At 41.6% G+C, this 22,707-nt stretch overlaps 2 protein-coding genes across 4 annotated transcripts in view; one reads left to right on the top strand and one right to left on the bottom strand.

Annotated features, from left to right (window-relative positions):
* The first annotated feature begins 1,108 nt into the window (after positions 1–1,108).
* LOC139464341 (SAP domain-containing ribonucleoprotein-like) lies at positions 1,109–17,962 on the top strand. Its single transcript, XM_071245868.1, has 10 exons — positions 1,109–1,169; positions 1,582–1,681; positions 4,504–4,556; positions 5,643–5,737; positions 6,522–6,591; positions 7,733–7,803; positions 9,522–9,621; positions 14,008–14,079; positions 15,128–15,232; positions 16,511–17,962. Exons 1-10 carry the CDS (start codon positions 1,125–1,127, stop codon positions 16,550–16,552), a joined length of 753 nt encoding a protein of 250 aa, XP_071101969.1. The 5' UTR covers positions 1,109–1,124; the 3' UTR covers positions 16,553–17,962.
* A 2,240-nt stretch (positions 17,963–20,202) lies between these two features.
* LOC139464883 (mediator of RNA polymerase II transcription subunit 24-like) overlaps positions 20,203–22,707 on the bottom strand; it is a 30,400-nt gene continuing 27,895 nt past the window's right edge. For all 3 annotated transcript variants that reach the window (XM_071246451.1, XM_071246452.1, XM_071246454.1), the window contains exons 21-22: positions 21,455–21,600; positions 20,203–20,801 (exon numbers count right to left, since the gene is read on the bottom strand). In XM_071246451.1, coding sequence (XP_071102552.1) covers positions 20,664–20,801; positions 21,455–21,600 — 284 coding nt within the window. In that variant the 3' untranslated portion in view covers positions 20,203–20,663. The remainder of the gene's footprint in view (positions 20,802–21,454; positions 21,601–22,707) is intronic.

Below are 22,707 nucleotides of genomic sequence, written 5' to 3'. Positions count from 1 at the left end.
AAGTCTATGTTCAACAACAGAAGTAAATATTTTTCCCATTACATTTAGGAGGCATATTCCTCTATAATTGTTAGGATTTGTTGACTCACCAGACTTATACAAAGGAATTATAAGGCCAATATTCAAGGCACACGGGAAAGCCCCTGTCTTTAAAATGGCATTGAAAAGTATATTTAAGTATGGGACGATATTCATGCAATATTTGTAGAACTCGATCCAGGTGCCAGATACTCACATTTGATAGATGAAGACTTCTATCATTACTGTCACGTGACATGGGGTAGATTGCGTCTTCCATTCAGATGATAGGGTTGCCGGTGCCCGCTATGGCAATGGAACTAAAAAAAGTTGGAATAGCTTTGAAAAGGCCGGTCAAACGTAATGTGACTCATTGACAAAAAAGATAGGGACAGATGTTGTCACAGACCCGAAAATATATTCATTGTCATTCAAACATTTTATGTGTTCTGATACAAATATCACTATATACAAATAATCGCGCGCAAAAATAATTGAAAAAAAATATAAAAAAGAAAGTGGTGAAAATTGCCATTGATTCCAGCCGGCAGGACCTGGGGACACACACTTTTACCAAAACTTTGCACCTCATCTTCCATGTAATACAGGAAGTGTACAGTTTAATGCATATATTTTTAATTAGCGTCAGAATAAAGTCTCTCTTACTATATGGGCAATTCTGATAAATATTTGATAAACGTGAGTTCGAATCCCATATCGATTATCCCGTTTTTTATTCTTTACCAAAATAGTAATCGCCCAAGACCTGCATCAGTTCTGGCTTTCCTCCACATCAAGCCGACACGCCGTGATTTACAACAAAAATTCAGTTCGGAGAGGTAAACTTTAACATTTCAATTGTGTTTGCATTACGACGTTACAAAGATTAGCCCGAGACCATACAATAAATTATGGTCTTTGGATTATCAAAGTTATGTATCCTTCAATAGTTCCTTGCAGCAGTACATAAGTGTGAAACTATCAATACAAGTCGCATCTGTGAATCAAGCGATAACGTGATATCTAACTCCAAGAATAAAGCAATAAACGCTCCCTTGTATCTAACTCTTCTCACTGAGAGATTGAAAAGTTCAAAGTGAAACAAAATGGCGGATACAGCGCTTTCCTCCGAAAATGTTCAAAAGTTGAAGGTGTGTTGCACAAATTTGCACATGTAAATGTTTTTATATCAACCGCACAACCTTACATAGCTGTTTTCCTTTATTACTCCGAAAAAAAATCACAAATTAGCGCTTTGAATGCTTTGATATGCAGGAAGTAATGATTCGGTTTTCACGAAAAATAACAACGCACATGAATGGAGATGGTAGAATAACTTGAGGATGTAATGAAATAGGCTTACACGTTTTGATAACAGCAACCGTGTCCGTATTTTCAAGTAAACGATCAGATTGCAGTTGTAGGTGTAACCGTTCATTGTAACAAGTATCTTCATATTTTCTGCAGATATTTCATTAAACGGCTTCAAGCCTCATTATCCTAGTTAGCCACACGAAACGTGTCTCAGTGAATGTAGCTTGTAAATATTGCTTCCACTTGCAGGTTGCAGACCTGAAGAAAGAGCTGAAAGATCGGGGTCTGACGGTTTCTGGGACCAAGGCAGAACTTGTGGAGCGCCTTATGAAGAGTCTTGAAGCAGCAGGCAGGGAGATACTTTGATCAGCATTTTCTTACATTGAAATAGGTTTTTTCTTAGACCATGTAGACCTGCAATGACGTTAATAGTTACTTTTCATGCTTAATTTGACTTAACTCTCAATTGGTAGTAATTTGATTGGGAGGGGGTTGAGTAAAAAAGTCACTGAAATTGCGTTAAAAAAATACATTTAGCTGCGGGTACTGTCCCCTATTCATCTTTTATCATGTTTATTACCAGCAGTTCTTTATGTCACTACTAGTGGCTGCATGTCAATCTGTTAGTAACTGTGCATTTATAGCACACTTCCAACATCGGAGGGTGTACAAATCATTAAAAAAAATTTTTTTTATATATATACATGATATAGATCTACCTATCTCTACAGTAACCATGTTTACAACTTTACAAAACCTGCAAAAGATATACTTTATTACAATGAAAATGAACCGTGAATAAGAATTTCAGATCCATGAACATGATGACTATTCAATATTGTGTATTGGGTGATTTCAAATAACGATTTTTATTATTTGTTCAATGTTATACACTTGCCAAATACCTTGAAAATGTTTCCGTAATTCCAAGATACGAATTTGTTTCCGTGATTCCAAAATACAAGTTTGCAAAGATAGAAGTTAATTCTCAGTTACCTCCCATATGTGCAAGCGCATTCATATACTTCTGTCATCAACACCCAGTGCCCAAAGATGGCGGTGTGGTCAGCAATTTCAAATGTGAAAGGCAAAGCCGAAGTCTGGAACCACTACAGTCTAAAACAAACAGATGGCAAAATTGATGAATACATGACACTTTTTATGGATAACAAAATATTGCTGTATGTAGCGGGTGCTCTTCTGAATTTAAGATTTAGAATTATACAATATATTGTGATGAGTATTGCAATACGGCCTTGTGCATCGCAAAATATTGTGATTTACTGTAAACCTCTGATACCCATCCTTAGGCAGTGGGGTAGCCTAGTGGTTAAAGTGTTAGCTCGTCACACCAGGTTTGATTCCCCACCTGGGTACAGCCCATTTCTGGTGTTCCCCGATCGTGATAGTGATGGAATATTGCTAAAAGCGGCAAAAAACCAAATTCACTGGAATTTCTTGGCTCGATCATAGCGCCACCAGTGGCTATTACGAGTTATGTCCATTCTATGCCCCTCCTATTGACCAATCAGATTCAACCTGTCCTATCATTTACATTTGCTTTAAACAAAATGGGGACGCCCAGTCAAGACAATCTGATCAAAATGTTCAAATCTATATTGTAATAAGACGGGTCTTACCTTGTGAAATGCATCAGATCATGTGACTCGTCACGATATGGCTGAAATATTGCCGATGTGAAGTTTAACTTTAACTCACTCACCCACTCAGATCATCTGAGCACCTTGGTTAAAATCATGAAGATGATGGTAGACATCTTTTGCAAATCCTGCATAAGACCGAAATCTGCACATTGAAATCCATGTTGTTTATGAACCGGATGTCGATTTTGTTACAGCATTTTGATTGGACTGTGAATAGACTCGTTTGTCCAGCAAAAATAGAACTCCATAGTTCCTGCCTAGTTTGTTAAGGGTGGAAACTGGACTTTTACAGTCAGTTAGTTCCCTTGCCTTGGGAAGATGTTATAACCCATTAATAATGATAATCTTCACATATAATAATAATCAACACAATCAAGAGGTTGTAGTTCATTTCATTAGAAAGATGGGAACATTTTGAAATAATGATCCACTTGAACAAAGCGATCTTACAGCTTTACTCCCATACTCGAACTGTTACAGTAGTCTTAACACTGTAGGTTTTGTGCAGGTTGGTTTTGTGCCTGTTCTGGATTGGTCAAAATCATGGAGTTGATTAGGTTTACGTTATTGGAGCACCACATAACTCGGGTAATACCATGTTTTATTACCCAAAGGGCAAACATATCAGGGTTCATACAAATCATATATGCCCTAGGGTCTTATCACGTCACAAGACAACTGTGTATTGTTTCCGTCATCTGAACAGCATTGTTGACGTCATTCGATTCTTATTGTGATGTGAGGTTGGAATGGCATCACACTAGAAACAACGTCATAGCTGAAGATTGTTGATGTCATTCAACAAATTGTGGTTCGGAAGCTGTTGTGACGTGCTGTCCTTATAGGTAAACACTAAAATTCATCTCTGTATGTAGACATCTTCTTCAGTAATAAATAGAACGTTATATTCGTGTTCTATGTTTATGACACTTGTGCCTAAATTCCAGTATTGACACTCATGTCGTAAACATCGTATGACATGAACACTCATACACAGCATTCCCGTTTACCAGTAATTACCATTTTTTACTGGTAAAATTAGGCTTGGACCGGTAATTCATGGGACTGCCAGTCCCTGTGGACCGGCAAATCAAGTACCTTGTAAATCTTTGTTGTTGAACGAAACATCAGTGATATTCATATAAGTACATTTTTCGGACAATGTCATCTTGTCTGTTACCATCAGGGTTTCCCTGGTCTATTTCAAGGTTAAATAACCATTTGTAGCGACTTTGTCTCGAAATATTTTTTTAAAAAGAGAGAGAAAATTGTGCCTGAAGTTTGTGTGAATGACGTATAGATCTAACTAAGTTACTTCAGAGATGACATCTTTGCACTGAACATGATGTTGAAAGAATTTAAACCAAATAAGTTCCATACGTTTTTATGTTTGTTGAAAGTTGAGACTGACAAAAATTTCAGGGGACTGGTAATTTTTAGAGTTGCCTGATATAATATCCTCAATATATGCTTTCTATGATTTTTAATATATGTGCTATTATTTCAGATTCTAGTGAGGCTCCTGATATCAGTCTTGGTGAAGAAAATATAAGCTTGGAGGTAGGAAAAACATCATATTTACCGGTGCATCAAATAGCAAACAACTTGTCTAATAAACATGATAAATCCCACATACATTGCTATGCCTGGGAATTTTGTTTTCTGAAGAGAAAAAATGTTTTTCTGCGAAGTTCATTGTATAGCCATTTAATGTATTATGTTGATAAGATTGCAAGGGGAAACTGTTTGTTTGTTTGTTGTTTAACGCCGCTCTCAGCAATATTCCAGCTATGCGGCATCAGTCTGTGAAAAAGCGAGTCTGAACCAGACAATCCAGTGATTGATATAATGAGCAGGAAAAACTGGTACAGTGGGAAACCATGATGTAATCCTTCAATACATATTTGATACTGAGAAAACTTGTGAATAAGTTCATTTCTTTGAGTTTTATCAATAATGAAATGTATTAAAATCTTCTTAATCAGCTGACCAACATCATGCAATATCACTACTACTATATACTGAACAAAAGAAGAAAGGGATCATTAATATTTTTGGGGATATCTTTTGCAGCGAAGTCTGTGTTTCTTTTAATGTGTCAGTATATAAAAGTATTTCATGATCCCTAACTTAATTTCTTCAGTATAGTTTTACACCTAACACTTCATTTTGCACTGAACTCTCCATAAAGATCCAGGTTAGAATTTGTCATCAGCAACCCATGGATGTCATAAGAGGCACTATTGGGATCGGTTGGTCAGGCTCTTTGACTTTGTTGGCTGCAGTTTGTCATTGTATCCCAATTTCATGAATCGATGCTCATGATTTCAGTCACTGAACAAAATGTCACAGGGACTAATATTCTGATATACTAAAGGTAACATTGACGTAAATGGGCGACCATTGATAACATGTATAGGAGTGAACTGATGGATTGCATTTGATGCCATGATGACAAGATGTCAGTATAAGTATTATATAAGATAGCTACCCGATAATTTGCAAAGAACAATTAAGAACAAAGTATGGTTTATTTCACAAGAAAACATTGTTGAAAAACAAACAGGTCATTAATAGTAATACTGCAATACTGTCCCAATTCAAATACCCTACTTGAGTAGTCAGTCCGCCCTTGTTGTGTTGCAGGAGCATGATGAGGACCTGGTGTTGAAGGAAGACAAGAAGGAAGAACCTGAGGAGCCACCTAAGAAGAAAATAGCTCTCATAGCCCCTGTCAAAGTGTAAGTATGAGCAGACAGTGGCTGTGTTCCCTGGGCACTGAGGCCACTGGTGCAATTCACTGTGCAGAGTTACATCCCTAGGCATGCCAGGAACCTATGAACTATATCCATGCTTGAGAAAAAGTGGTAAACAATTAAGAACTGCATCATTTTGACTGACTCACCAATATATAACACATATACTCAATCAGTAGTCCTCTGCAGAGTTACCTCCCTCCACTGTACCAGGATGCTGGCTATGTCCCATCCCTTATTTGCATGTTATCCTTGGTTGTCACTGCCATGCGACCCAAGGGCATTCCGTGTTAGAATAGGTCCCCAGCAACCTATGCTGCTTGTAAGAGGCGACCAAATGAAGTAAGTCTCGGTGACTTGGTTCACAGCGTGTCCTCGTACCACGACTGTGTGGATCATTGTTCACAATATCAGTCACAGAATTGTCTGGACGAGACTTGATTATTTAGAGGCTGCTGTCATATTGCTGGACTATTGCTGAGTGGGATCGGATGCATGTCATTGTATCACAATTGCGAACATCGATGCTCATAATGTAAATTACTGGATTGTCTGGCCCAGACTTGATTATTTACAGACAGACATCATATAGCTGGAATATTGTCATTAAACAACAGGCAAACAAACAAACACTGGTCACTGGTGTGTCTGAACCCGGCCTACTAATTCACAGATCCTAGTGATATTGCACAAATATTGTTGAGTGTGGTTAACTAACCTTCACTTCAGACGGAATGTGGTATCTTTTATCCATGTGTATTGTTTGCAGTACACCGGAGCCGATTTCCTCCCCCGTGTCTGAGGACAAGTCGACCGTGTCAGATGGAACCGAGCTTGAGGTATGTCCTGGTAGGAAAGATAGCGCTTCAATAATAGACAAGTCTCTGACTTGATCCACTAGTCCGAAGCGCAAGTCTAATAACATTATGTTGGGCCAAGTAAGCTGGGGTAAAAAATGTCCATGTTATAAAACTAAAATCTACTAAAAGTTATTATATGAGATAGCTACGCAATAGATTGCAAAGAACAGTTGGGAACAAGCGTGGTTTATTTCACAATAAAACATTGTTGAAAAACCAACAGGTCACTAATAGTAGACCCGAGAAGATCTGGGTAGAATAGGTCTTCAGCAACTCATACTTGCTGTTAAAGGCGACTCTGCTTGTCGTAAGAGGCGACGAACGGGGTCAGGTGGTCAGGCTTGCTGACTAGGTTGATGCATGTCATCGATCCCAATTGCATGGATGGATGCTCATGATGTCAATCACAGGATTGTCTGATCCAGACAAACCAACCAACATTAAATATGGTACTTGATGTTACCCTGCCTGGTGCTAAGCATTAACAGAAACTGGTCAGCTCGGAGAGGTATACTGTGGAAGAGATCATGGGGAAAATACCTAACAAGGGCATACAGACCCAATACCAATATCAAAGTCCCACCTGGGGTAAAGTCACAGATGTGTTATTGTAGATCCAGGTCAATCATAAGTCAATCGTAAGAGTCAACTTAATAGATTAACAGCGTGGATCGTTGCTCATTATATCAATCTCTGGATTCACTGGTCCAGACTCGATTATTTACAGGCCACCATCATATTACAGGAATATTGCTGAATGTGACGTTAAACAACACACTTGCACACACCGACAAGCCCACACTCCACACACACTCGACAAAACAAACACACACACGCACACACACACTCCGCACACACCAAACAAAACAAACACACACACACACTCCACACACACTAGACAAAACACACACACACACACTAGACAAAACACACACACACTCTCCGCACACACTAGACAAAACACACACACTCCACACACACACACTCCACACACACACACTCCACACACTCCACACACACACACACTCACTAGACAAAACAAACACACACAGACCATTATATGGTGACCAATGATATTGTTCGGACAATCAGTGAAACTTGTCACTGTTTTATTCTACAGAAACTGAAAAAGAGAGCTGACCGGTTTGGTGCTCAGTCCGAGAAAACTAAACTACAGATGCGAGCAGAAAGGTATGTTGACAAAATCTCTTTCTCACTTATGTAAAAACTGCAAAATAATATCAGGCCAACAAGAGATTAACATGACTGAGGATTATTCGTTAACACACTATGTCGTGCTGCATTCTATTGATATTATTGTTTCGTTACCATGGTCGGTGTTAAACAACAACTTTCTCACTCACACTCCGCAGACTTGAATTAGGATGACCAGGGCTCCAGGACCCGTGAAGACCCGGGGTAAAATAGGTCTTCAGCAACCCACGCTTGCTGTGAAAGGCGACTATGCTTGTTGTAGGAGGCGACTAATGGGATCGGGGGGTCAGGCTCTCTGACTTGGTTGATGCATGTCATTGATCCAAATTGCGTGGATCGATGCTCATGATATCAATCACTGGATTGTCTGGTCCAGACTCGATTATTTACAGACCGCCGCCATATAGCTGGAATATTGCTGAGTGCGGCGTTAAACAACCAAACAACCAACCAACCAGGGCTACAGAGAATCTTCTGAGTGCTGAGTACCAGTATGTTGATAGTTTTCTTTTTGGTATTCATTACATTGTTTACTCTACTGTGTACTTTTACACCAATGAGTAGACATTTTTTTTAAATAATTCTGCTTAGGCTTAAAAAAATAAAAGAACTGATTTTCAGGCAATGGTTTTTGAAAATATAAAAATCTTCTATTTTTTTTTGGTTTTTCTTACTAATATGTAACCAAATAAACAGTTGTGTAACCAGATAAACAAAGAACAATCAACCTGGGAAAGGGCCTCCCTACATAAATGTATTCCTTGATGAGTAAAGTACTGGAATGCAGTATTTGACTACCGTTGGTTCAGGTGCGCATGTTGACAAGGCTACATTGGGTAATCACGCTCAGTGTTGCTATACCATTGGGTTTTTAAACAAATTTCCTGTGTTTTGTACACATGCAACTCAAAATTACTCAGGTAATGTTGAATTATTTTGGGGATTTTACACACATATTCAGCTTGTCTGGACTCCTGTCCGAACTGGACACATTCTCTACAGTGAGACAGTTTTCCTACAATCTGAAATGTGGCACAAACTAGGCTTCACAAGAAAAACTGTTCTTGTTTTGAAAGTGTTTGCTTTTTTTGTAATCAGGAAAATTATTTGAACATGCAGTTGCATAATCAGAATACTTATCTCATTTTATGGCAAGCGTGTGGCCTACCCATCAGGTACAAGACGACAGGTACAAAAGTCAGTTCCTGTAAGGAGCTCTTCATAGACTGACAATTCTTCATTGATGACCAAAGTCCTTTGTAGGACAAATAATGTCTACAACTTTTGATTGGTGCAAAAACAAAAACCCTTCCCAAGGATAGTATACCGTTATGATTTGGTCGAGGTATTCATGGTAATCCGATGATTCCACTAAACATAAACTTGTTACTTATAATTTAAGGGGCAGTTGGGTCTTGTGGTAAAGCGTTAGCCTATCCCACCAAATGTCCAGGTTCAATTCCTGACATGGGTACAAGGTGTGAACCCATTTCTGGTATCCACTGCCATGATTTTGCTGGAATATTGCTAAAAGTGGCGTAAAACCCAAGTCACTGACTCACTCTTATAAATTTTGTTTCGTCTCTTCACAGTCATTTTTTTCCAGCTGACACAGAGAGAGGGAGCATAGCAGTAGCAATGTCTGAAGCCCATTCTTAGTGGCCCATAAGTAACACAGTCACTCTGATTTCCAGGTTTGGCATCAACTCGGGCAACACCACAACTACAAAAACAACAACAACAGCAGCAGCAGCTCTGACAAAGCCTGGGAAACTCTCACAAACACCAGTCACAGTAAGTGATATAAACTCTCCGAACCAACTTGTCTCCTTTGAGGATTCCAGTGCAGAATCGTTCCCCAGTACTCCATGCTTGTCTCCCTTGTGGCTATTCCAGAGCAGAATAGATTCCCAGTACTCCATGCTTGTCTCCCTTGAGGCTATTCCAGAGCAGAATAGATTCCCAGTAACAAATGCTTGTCTCCCCTGTGGCTATTCCAGAGCAGAATAGATTCCCAGTACCCAATTCTTGTCTCCCTTGTGGCTATTCCAGAGCAGAATAGATTCCCAGTACTTTAGCTTGTCTCCCTTGTGGCTATTCCAGAGCAGAATAGATTCCCAGTACTTTAGCTTGTCTCCCTTGTGGCTATTCAAGAGCAGAATAGATTCCCAGTACCCAATGCTTGTTTCCCTTGTGGCTATTCCAGAACAGAATAGATTCCCAGTACCCAATGCTTGTTTCCCTTATGGCTATTCCAGAGCAGAATAGATTCCCAGCACCCAATGCCTGTCTCCCCTTGTGACTATTCCAGAGCAGAATAGATTCCCATACCCAATGCCTGTCTCCCTTGTGGCTATTCCAGAGCAGAATAGATTCCCAGCACCCAATGCTTGTCTCGCTTGTGGCTATTCCAGAGCAGAATAGATTCCCAGTACCAAATGCTTGTTTCCCTTGTGGCTATTCCAGAGCAGAATAGATTCCCAGTACCAAATGCTTGTCTCCCTTGTGACTATTCCAGAGCAGAATAGATTCCCAGTACCCAATGCTTGTCTCCCTTGTGGCTATTCCAGAGCAGAATAGATTCCCAGTACCCAATGCTTGTCTCGCTTGTGGCTATTCCAGAGCAGAATAGATTCCCACCACCCAATGCTTGTCTCGCTTGTGGCTATTCACAAGCAGAATAGATTCCCAGTACCCAATGCTTGTCTCCCTTATGGCTATTCCAGAACAGAATAGATTCCCAGTACCCAATGCTTGTCTCGCTTGTGGCTATTCCAGATCAGAATAGATTCCCAGTACCCAATGCTTATCTCCCTTGTGGCTATTCCAGAGCAGAATAGATTCCCAGTACCCAATGCTTGTCTCCCTTGTGGCTATTCACAAGCAGAATAGATTCCCAGTACCCAATGCTTGTCTCCCTTATGGCTATTCCAGAACAGAATAGATTCCCAGTACCCAATGCTTGTCTCCCTTGTGGCTATTCCAGAGAAGAATAGATTCCCAGTACCCAATGCTTGTCTCCCTTATGGCTATTCCAGAACAGAATAGATTCCCAGTACCCAATGCTTGTCTCGCTTGTGGCTATTCCAGATCAGAATAGATTCCCAGTACCCAATGCTTATCTCCCTTGTGGCTATTCCAGAGCAGAATAGATTCCCAGTACCCAATGCTTGTCTCCCTTGTGGCTATTCACAAGCAGAATAGATTCCCAGTACCCAATGCCTGTCTCCCTTGTGGCTATTCCAGAGCAGAATAGATTCCCAGCACCCAATGCTTGTCTCGCTTGTGGCTATTCCAGAGCAGAATAGATTCCCAGTACCAAATGCTTGTTTCCCTTGTGGCTATTCCAGAGCAGAATAGATTCCCAGTACCAAATGCTTGTCTCCCTTGTGACTATTCCAGAGCAGAATAGATTCCCAGTACCCAATGCTTGTCTCCCTTGTGGCTATTCCAGAGCAGAATAGATTCCCAGTACCCAATGCTTGTCTCGCTTGTGGCTATTCCAGAGCAGAATAGATTCCCACCACCCAATGCTTGTCTCGCTTGTGGCTATTCACAAGCAGAATAGATTCCCAGTACCCAATGCTTGTCTCCCTTATGGCTATTCCAGAACAGAATAGATTCCCAGTACCCAATGCTTGTCTCGCTTGTGGCTATTCCAGATCAGAATAGATTCCCAGTACCCAATGCTTATCTCCCTTGTGGCTATTCCAGAGCAGAATAGATTCCCAGTACCCAATGCTTGTCTCCCTTGTGGCTATTCACAAGCAGAATAGATTCCCAGTACCCAATGCTTGTCTCCCTTATGGCTATTCCAGAACAGAATAGATTCCCAGTACCCAATGCTTGTCTCCCTTGTGGCTATTCCAGAGAAGAATAGATTCCCAGTACCCAATGCTTGTCTCCCTTATGGCTATTCCAGAGCAGAATAGATTCCCAGTACCCAATGATTGTCTCGCTTGTGGCTATTCCAGAGCAGAATAGATTCCCAGCACCCAATGCTTGTCTCGCTTGCGGCTATTCCAGAGGAGAATAGATTCCCAGCACTCAATGCTTGTCTCGCTTGTGGCTATTCCAGAGCAGAATAGATTCCCAGTACCCAATGCTTATCTCCCTTGTGGCTATTCCAGAGCAGAATAGATTCCCAGTACCCAATGCTTGTCTCCCGTGGGGCTATTCCAGGGCAGAATAGATTCCCAGCACCCAATGCTTGTCTCCCGTGGGGCTATTCCAGGGCAGAATAGATTCCCAGTACCCAATGCTTGTCTCCCTTATGGCTATTCCAGAGCAGAATAGATTCCCAGTACCCAATGATTGTCTCGCTTGTGGCTATTCCAGAGCAGAATAGATTCCCTGCACCCAATGCTTGTCTCGCTTGTGGCTATTCCAGAGGAGAATAGATTCCCAGCACCCAATGCTTGTCTCGCTTGTGGCTATTCCAGAGCAGAATAGATTCCCAGTACCTAATGCTTGTCTCCCTTGTGGCTATTCCAGAGCAGAATAGATTCCCAGCACCCAATGCTTGTCTCCCGTGGGGCTATTCCAGGGCAGAATAGATTCCCAGCACCCAATGCTTGTCTCCCGTGGGGCTATTCACAAGCAGAATAGATTCCCAGCACCCAATGCTTGTCTCCCTTGTGGCTATTCCAGAGCAGAATAGATTCCCAGCACCCAATGCTTGTCTGCCGTGGGGCTATTCCAGGGCAGAATAGATTCCCAGCACCCAATGCTTGTCTCCCGTGGGGCTATTCCAGAACAGAATAGATTCCCAGTACCCAATGCTTGTCTCGCTTGTGGCTATTCCAGATCAGAATAGATTCCCAGTACCCAATGCTTATCTCCCTTGTGGCTATTCCAGAGCAGAATAGATTCCCAGTACCCAATGCTTGTCTCCCTTGTGGCTATTCACAAGCAGAATAGATTCCCAGTACCCAATGCTTGTCTCCCTTATGGCTATTCCAGAACAGAATAGATTCCCAGTACCCAATGCTTGTCTCCCTTGTGGCTATTCCAGAGAAGAATAGATTCCCAGTACCCAATGCTTGTCTCCCTTATGGCTATTCCAGAGCAGAATAGATTCCCAGTACCCAATGATTGTCTCGCTTGTGGCTATTCCAGAGCAGAATAGATTCCCAGCACCCAATGCTTGTCTCGCTTGCGGCTATTCCAGAGGAGAATAGATTCCCAGCACTCAATGCTTGTCTCGCTTGTGGCTATTCCAGAGCAGAATAGATTCCCAGTACCCAATGCTTATCTCCCTTGTGGCTATTCCAGAGCAGAATAGATTCCCAGTACCCAATGCTTGTCTCCCGTGGGGCTATTCCAGGGCAGAATAGATTCCCAGCACCCAATGCTTGTCTCCCGTGGGGCTATTCCAGGGCAGAATAGATTCCCAGTACCCAATGCTTGTCTCCCTTATGGCTATTCCAGAGCAGAATAGATTCCCAGTACCCAATGATTGTCTCGCTTGTGGCTATTCCAGAGCAGAATAGATTCCCTGCACCCAATGCTTGTCTCGCTTGTGGCTATTCCAGAGGAGAATAGATTCCCAGCACCCAATGCTTGTCTCGCTTGTGGCTATTCCAGAGCAGAATAGATTCCCAGTACCTAATGCTTGTCTCCCTTGTGGCTATTCCAGAGCAGAATAGATTCCCAGCACCCAATGCTTGTCTCCCGTGGGGCTATTCCAGGGCAGAATAGATTCCCAGCACCCAATGCTTGTCTCCCGTGGGGCTATTCACAAGCAGAATAGATTCCCAGCACCCAATGCTTGTCTCCCTTGTGGCTATTCCAGAGCAGAATAGATTCCCAGCACCCAATGCTTGTCTCCCGTGGGGCTATTCCAGGGCAGAATAGATTCCCAGCACCCAATGCCTGTCTCCCTTGTGGCTATTCCAGAGCAGAATAGATTCCCAGCACCCAATGCTTGTCTCCCATGGGGCTATTCCAGGGCAGAATAGATTCCCAGTACCCAATGCTTTACCCTTATGGGTATTCCAGGGCAGAATAGATTCCCAGTACCCAATGCTTGTCTCCCTTGAATAGGTCCAAATTAGGTCCTAATGTCGCCCTGTGGGTTCCCATCTATGACCTGTCACATTGGACAGTCGCCCCACATTAAGACGGCATGCTGTGAGATATCTGAAATACAGTTCATTATCAATGCATATTCTTCATCAGGCAGAGGACTTGGAAAAACTCAAGAAGCGGGCCGAGAGATTTGGATCGACTGTTTCCACTGCTCTGTCTAAGGTAAGACAGGAGGAATAGAGGCCTACAGGCCTTGAGACAAGTTCTTTCATTCTGAACATTTACGAACAGCTGTAGGTAAAAAAACAGAATTGAAAACACACTGATAGGATGATGATGTAATTTTGATAATTCTGGGTTTTGGTATAGAATAGATCCCCACCAGCCGATGTTGGTCGTAAAAGCCAACTTTTTGGTTGGATGGTCAGACTTCCTAACTTGGTTGATTGTGTGACAGGGTGGAACATTGCTAGTGAGATCAGTCACTAGATTGTCTGGTCCAAACTTGATTATTTACAGGCCGTTGTTGTGTAGCTGAAATGTTGCTGAGTTCGGCAATAAACACGTTCACACAATCACGTTCACACAGTCAGGCTAAATATTCAGCAGAGTTGCCAGTATTCCGACTGTGTTGTGGTGGCACAGGGTCCGATGTTCACTGCACAGGTCACAAATCAGGTGACGTTCAGCAATGTTGGTCACGGGGAGTCCTTGGATGGGTGACGGCGTTCAGCAGCTTGACTCCTGAGACAAGCTAGGGCTTCGGTCCTGCCCCACACTGAAGCACATGTAAGACATGCGATGTCACCTGAGGCAGGCGACTTCGACTTTGTAATATGCCTTTTTTAACCCAGCACTGAATGGGTGCATGGGCAATAATAGTGTAGTGCCATGAATATTCACTTTGGAAAAATGCACTTATTATTATTATTGTTGTTGTTGTTATTCACTTATATGTTGAGAAGTCATGAAGGAATTGTTTTCTTTTTTCATCGCTTGAAAAATAGTAGAAACTCTGACTCAAACCGGGTGGTCGGGTAGCCTAATGGTTAAAGCTTTAACTCGTCACGCCGAAGACCCAGGTTCGATTCCCGACTTGGGTACAATGTGTGAAGCCCATTTCTGGTGTCCCCTGCCGCGATATTGCTGGAATATTGCTAAAGCGGCGTAAAATCAAACCCACTCACTCACTCTGATTCAAACCAAGTCAAAGCTATTACAAAATGAGTTGCAATACGATATCATGCAATGTTTTTCTCATCCTCTCCAGCTGGAGGAGGAAGACCGCATAAAGAAGCGGAAGGAAAGGTTCGGAGGCATGGTATCTGCAGACAGTTCAACACCCGGAAAGACAGCTTCGCTCCCCGAGATGGATGTAAGTCTTCAGTGTTTCAGTTAGGTGGAAATGGTTTGCCTGTACACTGTTATATTAACATGTGTTTAAATATAATGCAGTTTTCAAAAATTAACATTAGCCCAAGACTAGAAAAATTCCGGAAAATGAAATGGTTAGTGATAACATCTACAGGACATATTGACCCATGAAGATCCGGGTTAGAATGGTTCTTCAGCAACCTGTGCTTGCTGTAAAAGGCGACTATGATTGTCGTAAGAGGCGACCAACTGGATCAGGTGGTCAAGCTCGCTGACTTGGTTGATGCATGTCATTGTATTCCAATTGCGTGGATAGATGCTCATGATGTCAATCACTGGATTGTATGGTTCAGACTCAGTTGTTTACAGATGGACGTCATATAGCTGGAATATTGCTGAGTGCAGCGTTAAACGAACAAACAAACAAACAAACAGGACATATTATTTCAGACTTCTTCCACATTTATCTTCCATGCTGTGATGTAACAGAAGTTTGTTCAAAGATGCGGTTATATCAACACCTCTCTCACTCTATTTGACTTTCAAATGCATCACCTGTTAACACAATGTGTTATAAATGTGTCAGCATCAATAGACGAGGATGTAAAGCATACAAGACGGGTCTTCCGTTACGCATTCAAGCCACTGCCAGAGTCACTTGTCTGCCTATGGACCAAGCATTTCTGCAGCTTGCTCAAAAGAATATGGAACAGTATTTAGTACTGCTGTATATGATTATACTTGTTACATTGAAATAATTGTTAAAAATAATTAATCAAAGTTAGAAAAGATAGTTCAAAATTTGCACAGAATTAGCTGGGGTTTTTTTTACAGCGAATTTCTTCCATGAACATACTTGTCAGATAAATCAAAGTTTGCAGTTGCCCACATGGGTACATTGTGTGAAGCCTGCTTCTGAGGTTCATTGCCATGCCACGTCTGGGGTAAAGGTATAAACCTCACTCACTCACTTAAAGGGGGCACAGGTGGCCCAGTCGTCTAAGGCGCCGCGATTCGCTGTGCAGAGTTGCGTCCCTTGGGCACACCAGAAACCTATGATTGTGGGTTCGAATCCCGGTTCACCCCGATTATGTTTCTAGGTTTGTCAGCACCATACCCGTGCTCTTGGGTTTCACCGAACTGGTAAACGCCTGAGACCTGCATCACCTCGGGCTTTCCTCCCACATTAAGCTGACATGCCGCGATATAACTGGAATACTGTTAAAAGCGTCGCTAAACCCAACTTACTCACTCACTCACTCAAACCTTACTGTTCCAGGAAAAGAAACGGAAACGAGCTGAACGATTTGGTCTGTCATGATTGAGAGACAGCTATCACTGATGCATCGTTCATTCATCGTCCATCCTCACATTGACCTCCTAGTTGCCATGGTTACTGCATCTGCCTCTCGCATACTGAAGATATTTTCCTCACATTGTGCCTCCTTTGTCAGCTGACTGTTGTCATCCCAGGGCTGTACCATCACATGGTACACACTGTCAGATACATGGTACACAGATAGTATCCCATTGTCACTAAACACAATGCACATTGTCATGATATGTCATACACAGTGTCACAATAAGACACAAAACGGGATATATATAATATCATGATACATATTGTGAAACAAAGAAATGTATGACCATGGGTTCGAATTCCAGATTCGCCCTGGTTATGTTTCTTTTCTCTTTTTGTCAGCTTCATACCCATGCTTGTGGTAAACATCTAAGACCTTTCTTACTACATCTAGCAGGCATTAATTATTAGAGATTTACTCACTCACTTACTCAACCCCAGGGCAAAAGGTCAGTGGTTCAATCGCTGGACACTTCATACCAAACTTGTTGTTAACCTGCCTGGCGCTGGGCATTAAAGGGATAAAACGAGGACTGGTCAGCTCGGAGTCAGTATACTGTGTCTCAGTGGGGTATTGATCCCTGGACGATTCATACCAAAACATTTAAAGATGGTACTTGTCGTTACCCTACCTGGCGCTCGGCATTAAGGGGATAAAACAAGGACTGGTCGGCTCGGAGTCAGTATACTGTGTTATTCATGTTAAACTGCGGCATGGTATCTCAGTGGGGTAGCACTATAAAATCAGCATTAGTCCGGACTAGTACAAGCAGCCACATACACATGTGCAAGCATATCGCTATAAAGATGCAATAATCTAGAATGCAACATTAACCCCATTTCACCTCGTCTCAACAGAAGTTCATCTTGATGGAATGCGATGTGTATCATCTGATGACGGTGTGTATTATGACAGCCCTGGGAATCAAGTCAGCAGGTGGAAACGGCCTCATGTTCTGTAATACTTTCATGGTTTATCTTGTATGAAACTAATGAATTAATCAAAACAAAAGATTTGCCATCATGATCCCCATGTTACAAGGTAGCATCCATTGTATGAAAATAAACATGCATTTCGGGACCACTGGGAACATTTGTTAAACTTGAAGTTTCTCAACTACAATTGACAAACAATCAGAGGACATTTTTTTGATCTATGTTGTGTGTATTTCTAATTCTGTTAATTATTGATTGGAAAATATTTAAACTCATTTTGTCAAATGCTGTCAATTCATTTCACAAAGGGGAGAGGTATTTCCCCAACATTACATCGAAACTACGTTACATGGCTGTAAATGCTTTTAACCTGGCTTTTGTTCGAAGTTAGAAGTAACATTATTATGTTACCATGGTTACATTGTAATGTGGAGTTTCTGTTACCGCAGAATACATCATTTTTGTCAATGTTTATACTTAAATCATTGCAAGTTAACAGATTTTAGTAATCAAGAAACAGTGTATACAAAATTAGTAATTTTAACATTTTGGGTGGATGAGTGGTATTTTATTCCTGTATTTTACATGAGTTTAATATATGAAATGATCGATCGGAATGATGGCAATAAAAACCTCAATTTTTGTTCAACAAATACTATGATTTCATGTACTTTATTGACAGAGAATGTTTCAAATAATGCATCAAGTCTCATCAGGACATTGACTGTGTGTACATCACCAATGTATGGGACAATGCTGCCACAGACATGTTTAGATGAGAACACTCCAATTAGGGAATAAGTTCTTAATTTGATTCATGTCTGCCTATATTTCTGAATGTTACATCACAGTAATAACAGTTTGGCAATGAGAAATGATATTAACTTTTGGAGAAGACATTGTTTTCAATCACAAGTCTTTGTTCCAGGAAAAATGACGAAAACGTCATATTTGGCTAATATTGGCAGGTAACGTGATTTTTTTAAACAAACAACTTAGTCTGCATTTGACCATTTGAAAAAGTATTTAAAGAGATTGATAATTGTGCTTTTAAGAACACATTTAATATTTTTCTTTAAAAGTTAAATGTAAAGGGCACTCTTTACATTATCCAATCAGTTGGGAGGCGTTATTGCTGTTTGCTGCTGAAATGTATATTTATTAGTATTGTACCTGTCATTTTGTCTTGAAATGTTTGAGGCATTTCAAGGATGTTTGTCAGACTTAATATATGAAAAGCATAAATATACTACTCAAAATAAATTAAAGAACACTCCCATTTGGAAGGCTGTGTGTTGCAGTACCCACCAGCCATCACATGAACACATTGGGCATCTTCCTGAGGCAAGGGCATTAACTGACTTTAAGAGTCCAGTTTCCACCCTTGCCAAACTAGGCTTGAGTTACTGGGCTCCATCGTCATGCCACCAGTGGCTACTATGAGTTATATCCCTTCTAAGCCTCTCTTATGGACCAATCAGATTCCACCTCTCGTATCACTTGCATTTGCTTCAAACAAAATGGCAGCGCCCAGTAGAAACGATCTGATCGATAATCAAGATCTATATTGTGATAAAATTGGCCTTACATCGCGAAGTGCATCAAATCACTGTCTGTTAACTCTCTTGCCTCGGGAAGATGCACATTGGGTGTCCTTTAACTTCATATATTAATGAAAATTGAATTCTAACTTTGGTCAGATGTACTCCTGGCCATTCGCCAGTATTGTTCTGTTGGCGCCTTGTCGGTCACATTTGCTCAAAATAGGGACTGATAGCACATGGCATCATCAGTGCAGCAGCATTTTACAAAACAGAAGGGCTTCTTAACGTATAATTAACTCTCATTGGTTGAAATCCAATTTATAGATTGTGTACAAGGTAGTCTGAAATAGCATTTGGTTTGTGCGTTCTCATGCCAGGTTTCTGTGGCGATTTCACCTGGTTTTGTTATCTTCAGCCACAGGTTTCGGTAGGATCCTTTTTCAGTGTCTTTGTTTTACTTGTCTACTTAAATTTGGCTGACAACCATGGTTGAGGTGATGTAGATGATCAGTTCCTGTGGATCAGTTTCAGAAGCTGCTTCATTACTCCAGAAGCACTATATAATGTCAGATTTGTTGTTTATTAAGTCAGTTGAGGTGAAAGTACCAGGTTCAGTAATTCTGTGAGGCTTGTAAATACTGATTAGATATCAGATATTTTAGTTGTATTTATGGGTTATTTGCTCATAAAAGGGTTTCCAATATTCTCTATGTGTTGTGTTTTTATTCATTAATCGGCAAGTGTGGTCGGGCTTCGATCATACCAAAAGACACTGAAAGATGGTACTTGTCGCCCTGTCTGGCACTCGGCATTCAGGGGTTAAAACAAGGACTGGTCGGCTCAGAGTGTCCGAGTGGGGTATCCATGTTAAACTGTGGCATGGTATCAATAAGATAGCACCAGACCAGTGCAAGCAGCCATATAAAGCAATGTGCGTGCAATATTCTTGAACGCGACGTTAAACCCCATTTCACTTCGCCTCACCTAAAGCGCACATGTTAGAGATTACCTCTAGCACACCCTTCAACTCTACATGAAACTGTCACTCAAGTTCTGTCATTTGTTTCAAGTGAACACCCTCATGTTTTAAGACATACAACGAAACAGGATTATCAAAACAATTATCTTTATACAGTTAGTATTTATATTTACACTTAACAAACAAACATTTCCCCTGCCACTCTTGTTTTGAGGGGGAACTTCCCTCTCAGAATTGACAGCAGAGAAATACATATCTTTGCCAGTGCTCCGCCTGGCTTGGGTCTGGAGACTATCTGGGTCCACTTGCACAAAGTGATCTTAGCGCTAAAACTATTGTAAGCCTATGTTAAAGTATGGGAGTTACGATCATCTTAGCGCTAAGATCGCTTTGAGCAAGTGGACCCTGATCTGCCAACTCATCCCATTCCTTCCATGATCTTAATGCCACTTTGAACGGTATTTCAGTTATATCATGGCATGTCAGCTTGAAGTGGGAGGAAAGACACCTACAGGTGCTGACAAACCAAGCATCAGTAATGGGTTGGATGCAACAACAATAATGGCTGAGAGACTGTAGAATGACTTGTGACCTCTGGTTCAACAATCCCCCTTCACTCCTTGAGGAACCTGGAGTTGTGGCAGACGACCTTGGCAGCGACCTTCCTGCCGGTAGCGGTGGACATGTCACAGATCTGCAGCACCTGGCTGTTGCTGTACACGCCGGGGATCGTCTTCGTCATCTGGGGGAGCTGCAGTAGACAAACAACATAATTAGTCTCTAATGAAACAGCTGCAGATCCCTTTCCACAATGTGATCTTAGTGCTATATATTGATGTCATGTGTGGGGTTGCTATTTTCATGATTGATAATTCTTTAGATCTGCATCAGAAACAAGCCATAACGTTTTCATATTCCATCTTGATTAAAATTGCTTGCTATCTTCTCTACAATTATTCCAAGAAAAATGGGGGCACGGGTGGCCCCGTCATCTAGGGTGTCCCAATTAGCTCTGCAGAGTTGCATCCCTTGGGCACTCCAGAAACCTATGATCATGCGTCCGAATCCTTGTTCACCCCAAATACGTTCTAAGGTTTGTCAGCACCATGCTCATGGGTGTCACTAAAGTGGTAAATGTCTTAGACCTGCATCACTTTTGGCTTTCCTCCAACATCAAGTTGACACCGTAACTGGAATACTGTTCAAAGCAGCTTTAAACACAACCCGCTCGCTCCCAGCAGATGGCAACTGACACATATTCACACCTTTACTGTTACTCCCAAGACACTCTTCAACAATGTATGCGGTCAACAGTCACCATATACTAGTTCCATCTACAAGTTGGTTCACTGGAAATAGCTTTAATATTGTTGATGCAGCGTCAAGCAATATTTACTGGCTCACCATTTTGGGCGGCATGAACTGCAGAGCGGACTGGGAATACTGGGGGCCGCACTTGATGGCCTCCTCGATGAATGACACGATAAAGCCTGTCCTGGGGGTGAAACTGCCGTCATGGATGATGGCATTCATCAGCTGGAACAAGTTCACTGAAAAAAGAACAGCAAATTACAAAAACATTAAACCTATTTCACCCATTCTCTTGTCAACAATAATCATGTGATGATGATGATGATGATGATGATAATAATGATAATCTGTTTGTTGTTTAACGCCTCACACAGCGATATGTATTTCAGATAAATGATGGCGGCCTGTAAATAATCAAGTCTAGACCAGACAATCCAGTGATTGATATTGTGAGCAACGATCCACACAATTCGGATACGATGACATGCATCAACCAAGTCAGCAAGCCTGACCACCCGATCCCTTATAGTCGCTGCTTATGACAAGCATAGTCGCCTTTTGCTGAAGACTTATTCTAACCCAGATCTTCATGGGTTGATAATAATAACAATGTGCATATTTATAATAAGCCAAATCCACACCCTTAAGCATGCTCAAAACGCTACATTATTACCCCGGTCAATGGATCAGTGTGTACTCTATTTTCATTTTGAGCTTCCTGGGGAGAATACCACCCTGTGAGAGGGCAGAAGGTTAACGCTACCATTTCATCCTAATAGTGACCCATTCACTGCTGAGGCATGTTTCGAACAGTCGCCTGAGGAGACACCAAATGTGCTGCATGTACTTCAGTGTGGGGCAGGACTAATGCCCTCAAAACACTCAGGAAACCCGGTTTCGTAAACTGGGATGCAGATTTCGGTCAATTGCAGGATTTGCAAAGCATGTGCACCGCCAACTCGTCAACACATATTTTCAAAATCTTTTCATGTTTTGAATCAAGGTGCTCACTTGATTTGATGCATTTCACGATGTAAGACCCTTTTTATCACAATATACATCTTGATTATCGATCAGATCGTCCATCGCTGCCATTTTGTGTGAAGCAAATGCAAGTGATACGAGAGGTGGAATCTGATTGGACCATAGGAGAGGCTTAAAAGGAACATAACTCGTAATAGCCAGTGGTAGCACTACGATCAAGCCCAGGAATTCCAGCCTAGATCAGCAAGGGTCGAAACTGGACTTTGAAAGTCAGTCAACTCTCTTGCCTTGGGAAGATGTCAGGAGTCAAGCTGCTGAACGTGGTCACCCATCCAACTACTCTCCGCGGCCAGCATTGCTTT

This window comes from Haliotis cracherodii, unplaced genomic scaffold (assembly GCF_022045235.1).
Source record: "Haliotis cracherodii isolate W230 unplaced genomic scaffold, xgHalCrac1.p SCAF_17, whole genome shotgun sequence".
Taxonomy (NCBI): Eukaryota; Metazoa; Mollusca; class Gastropoda; order Lepetellida; family Haliotidae; genus Haliotis; species Haliotis cracherodii.
Note: the sequence above shows the minus strand (reverse complement) of the source record. Positions and strands in the feature narration are given on the sequence as shown.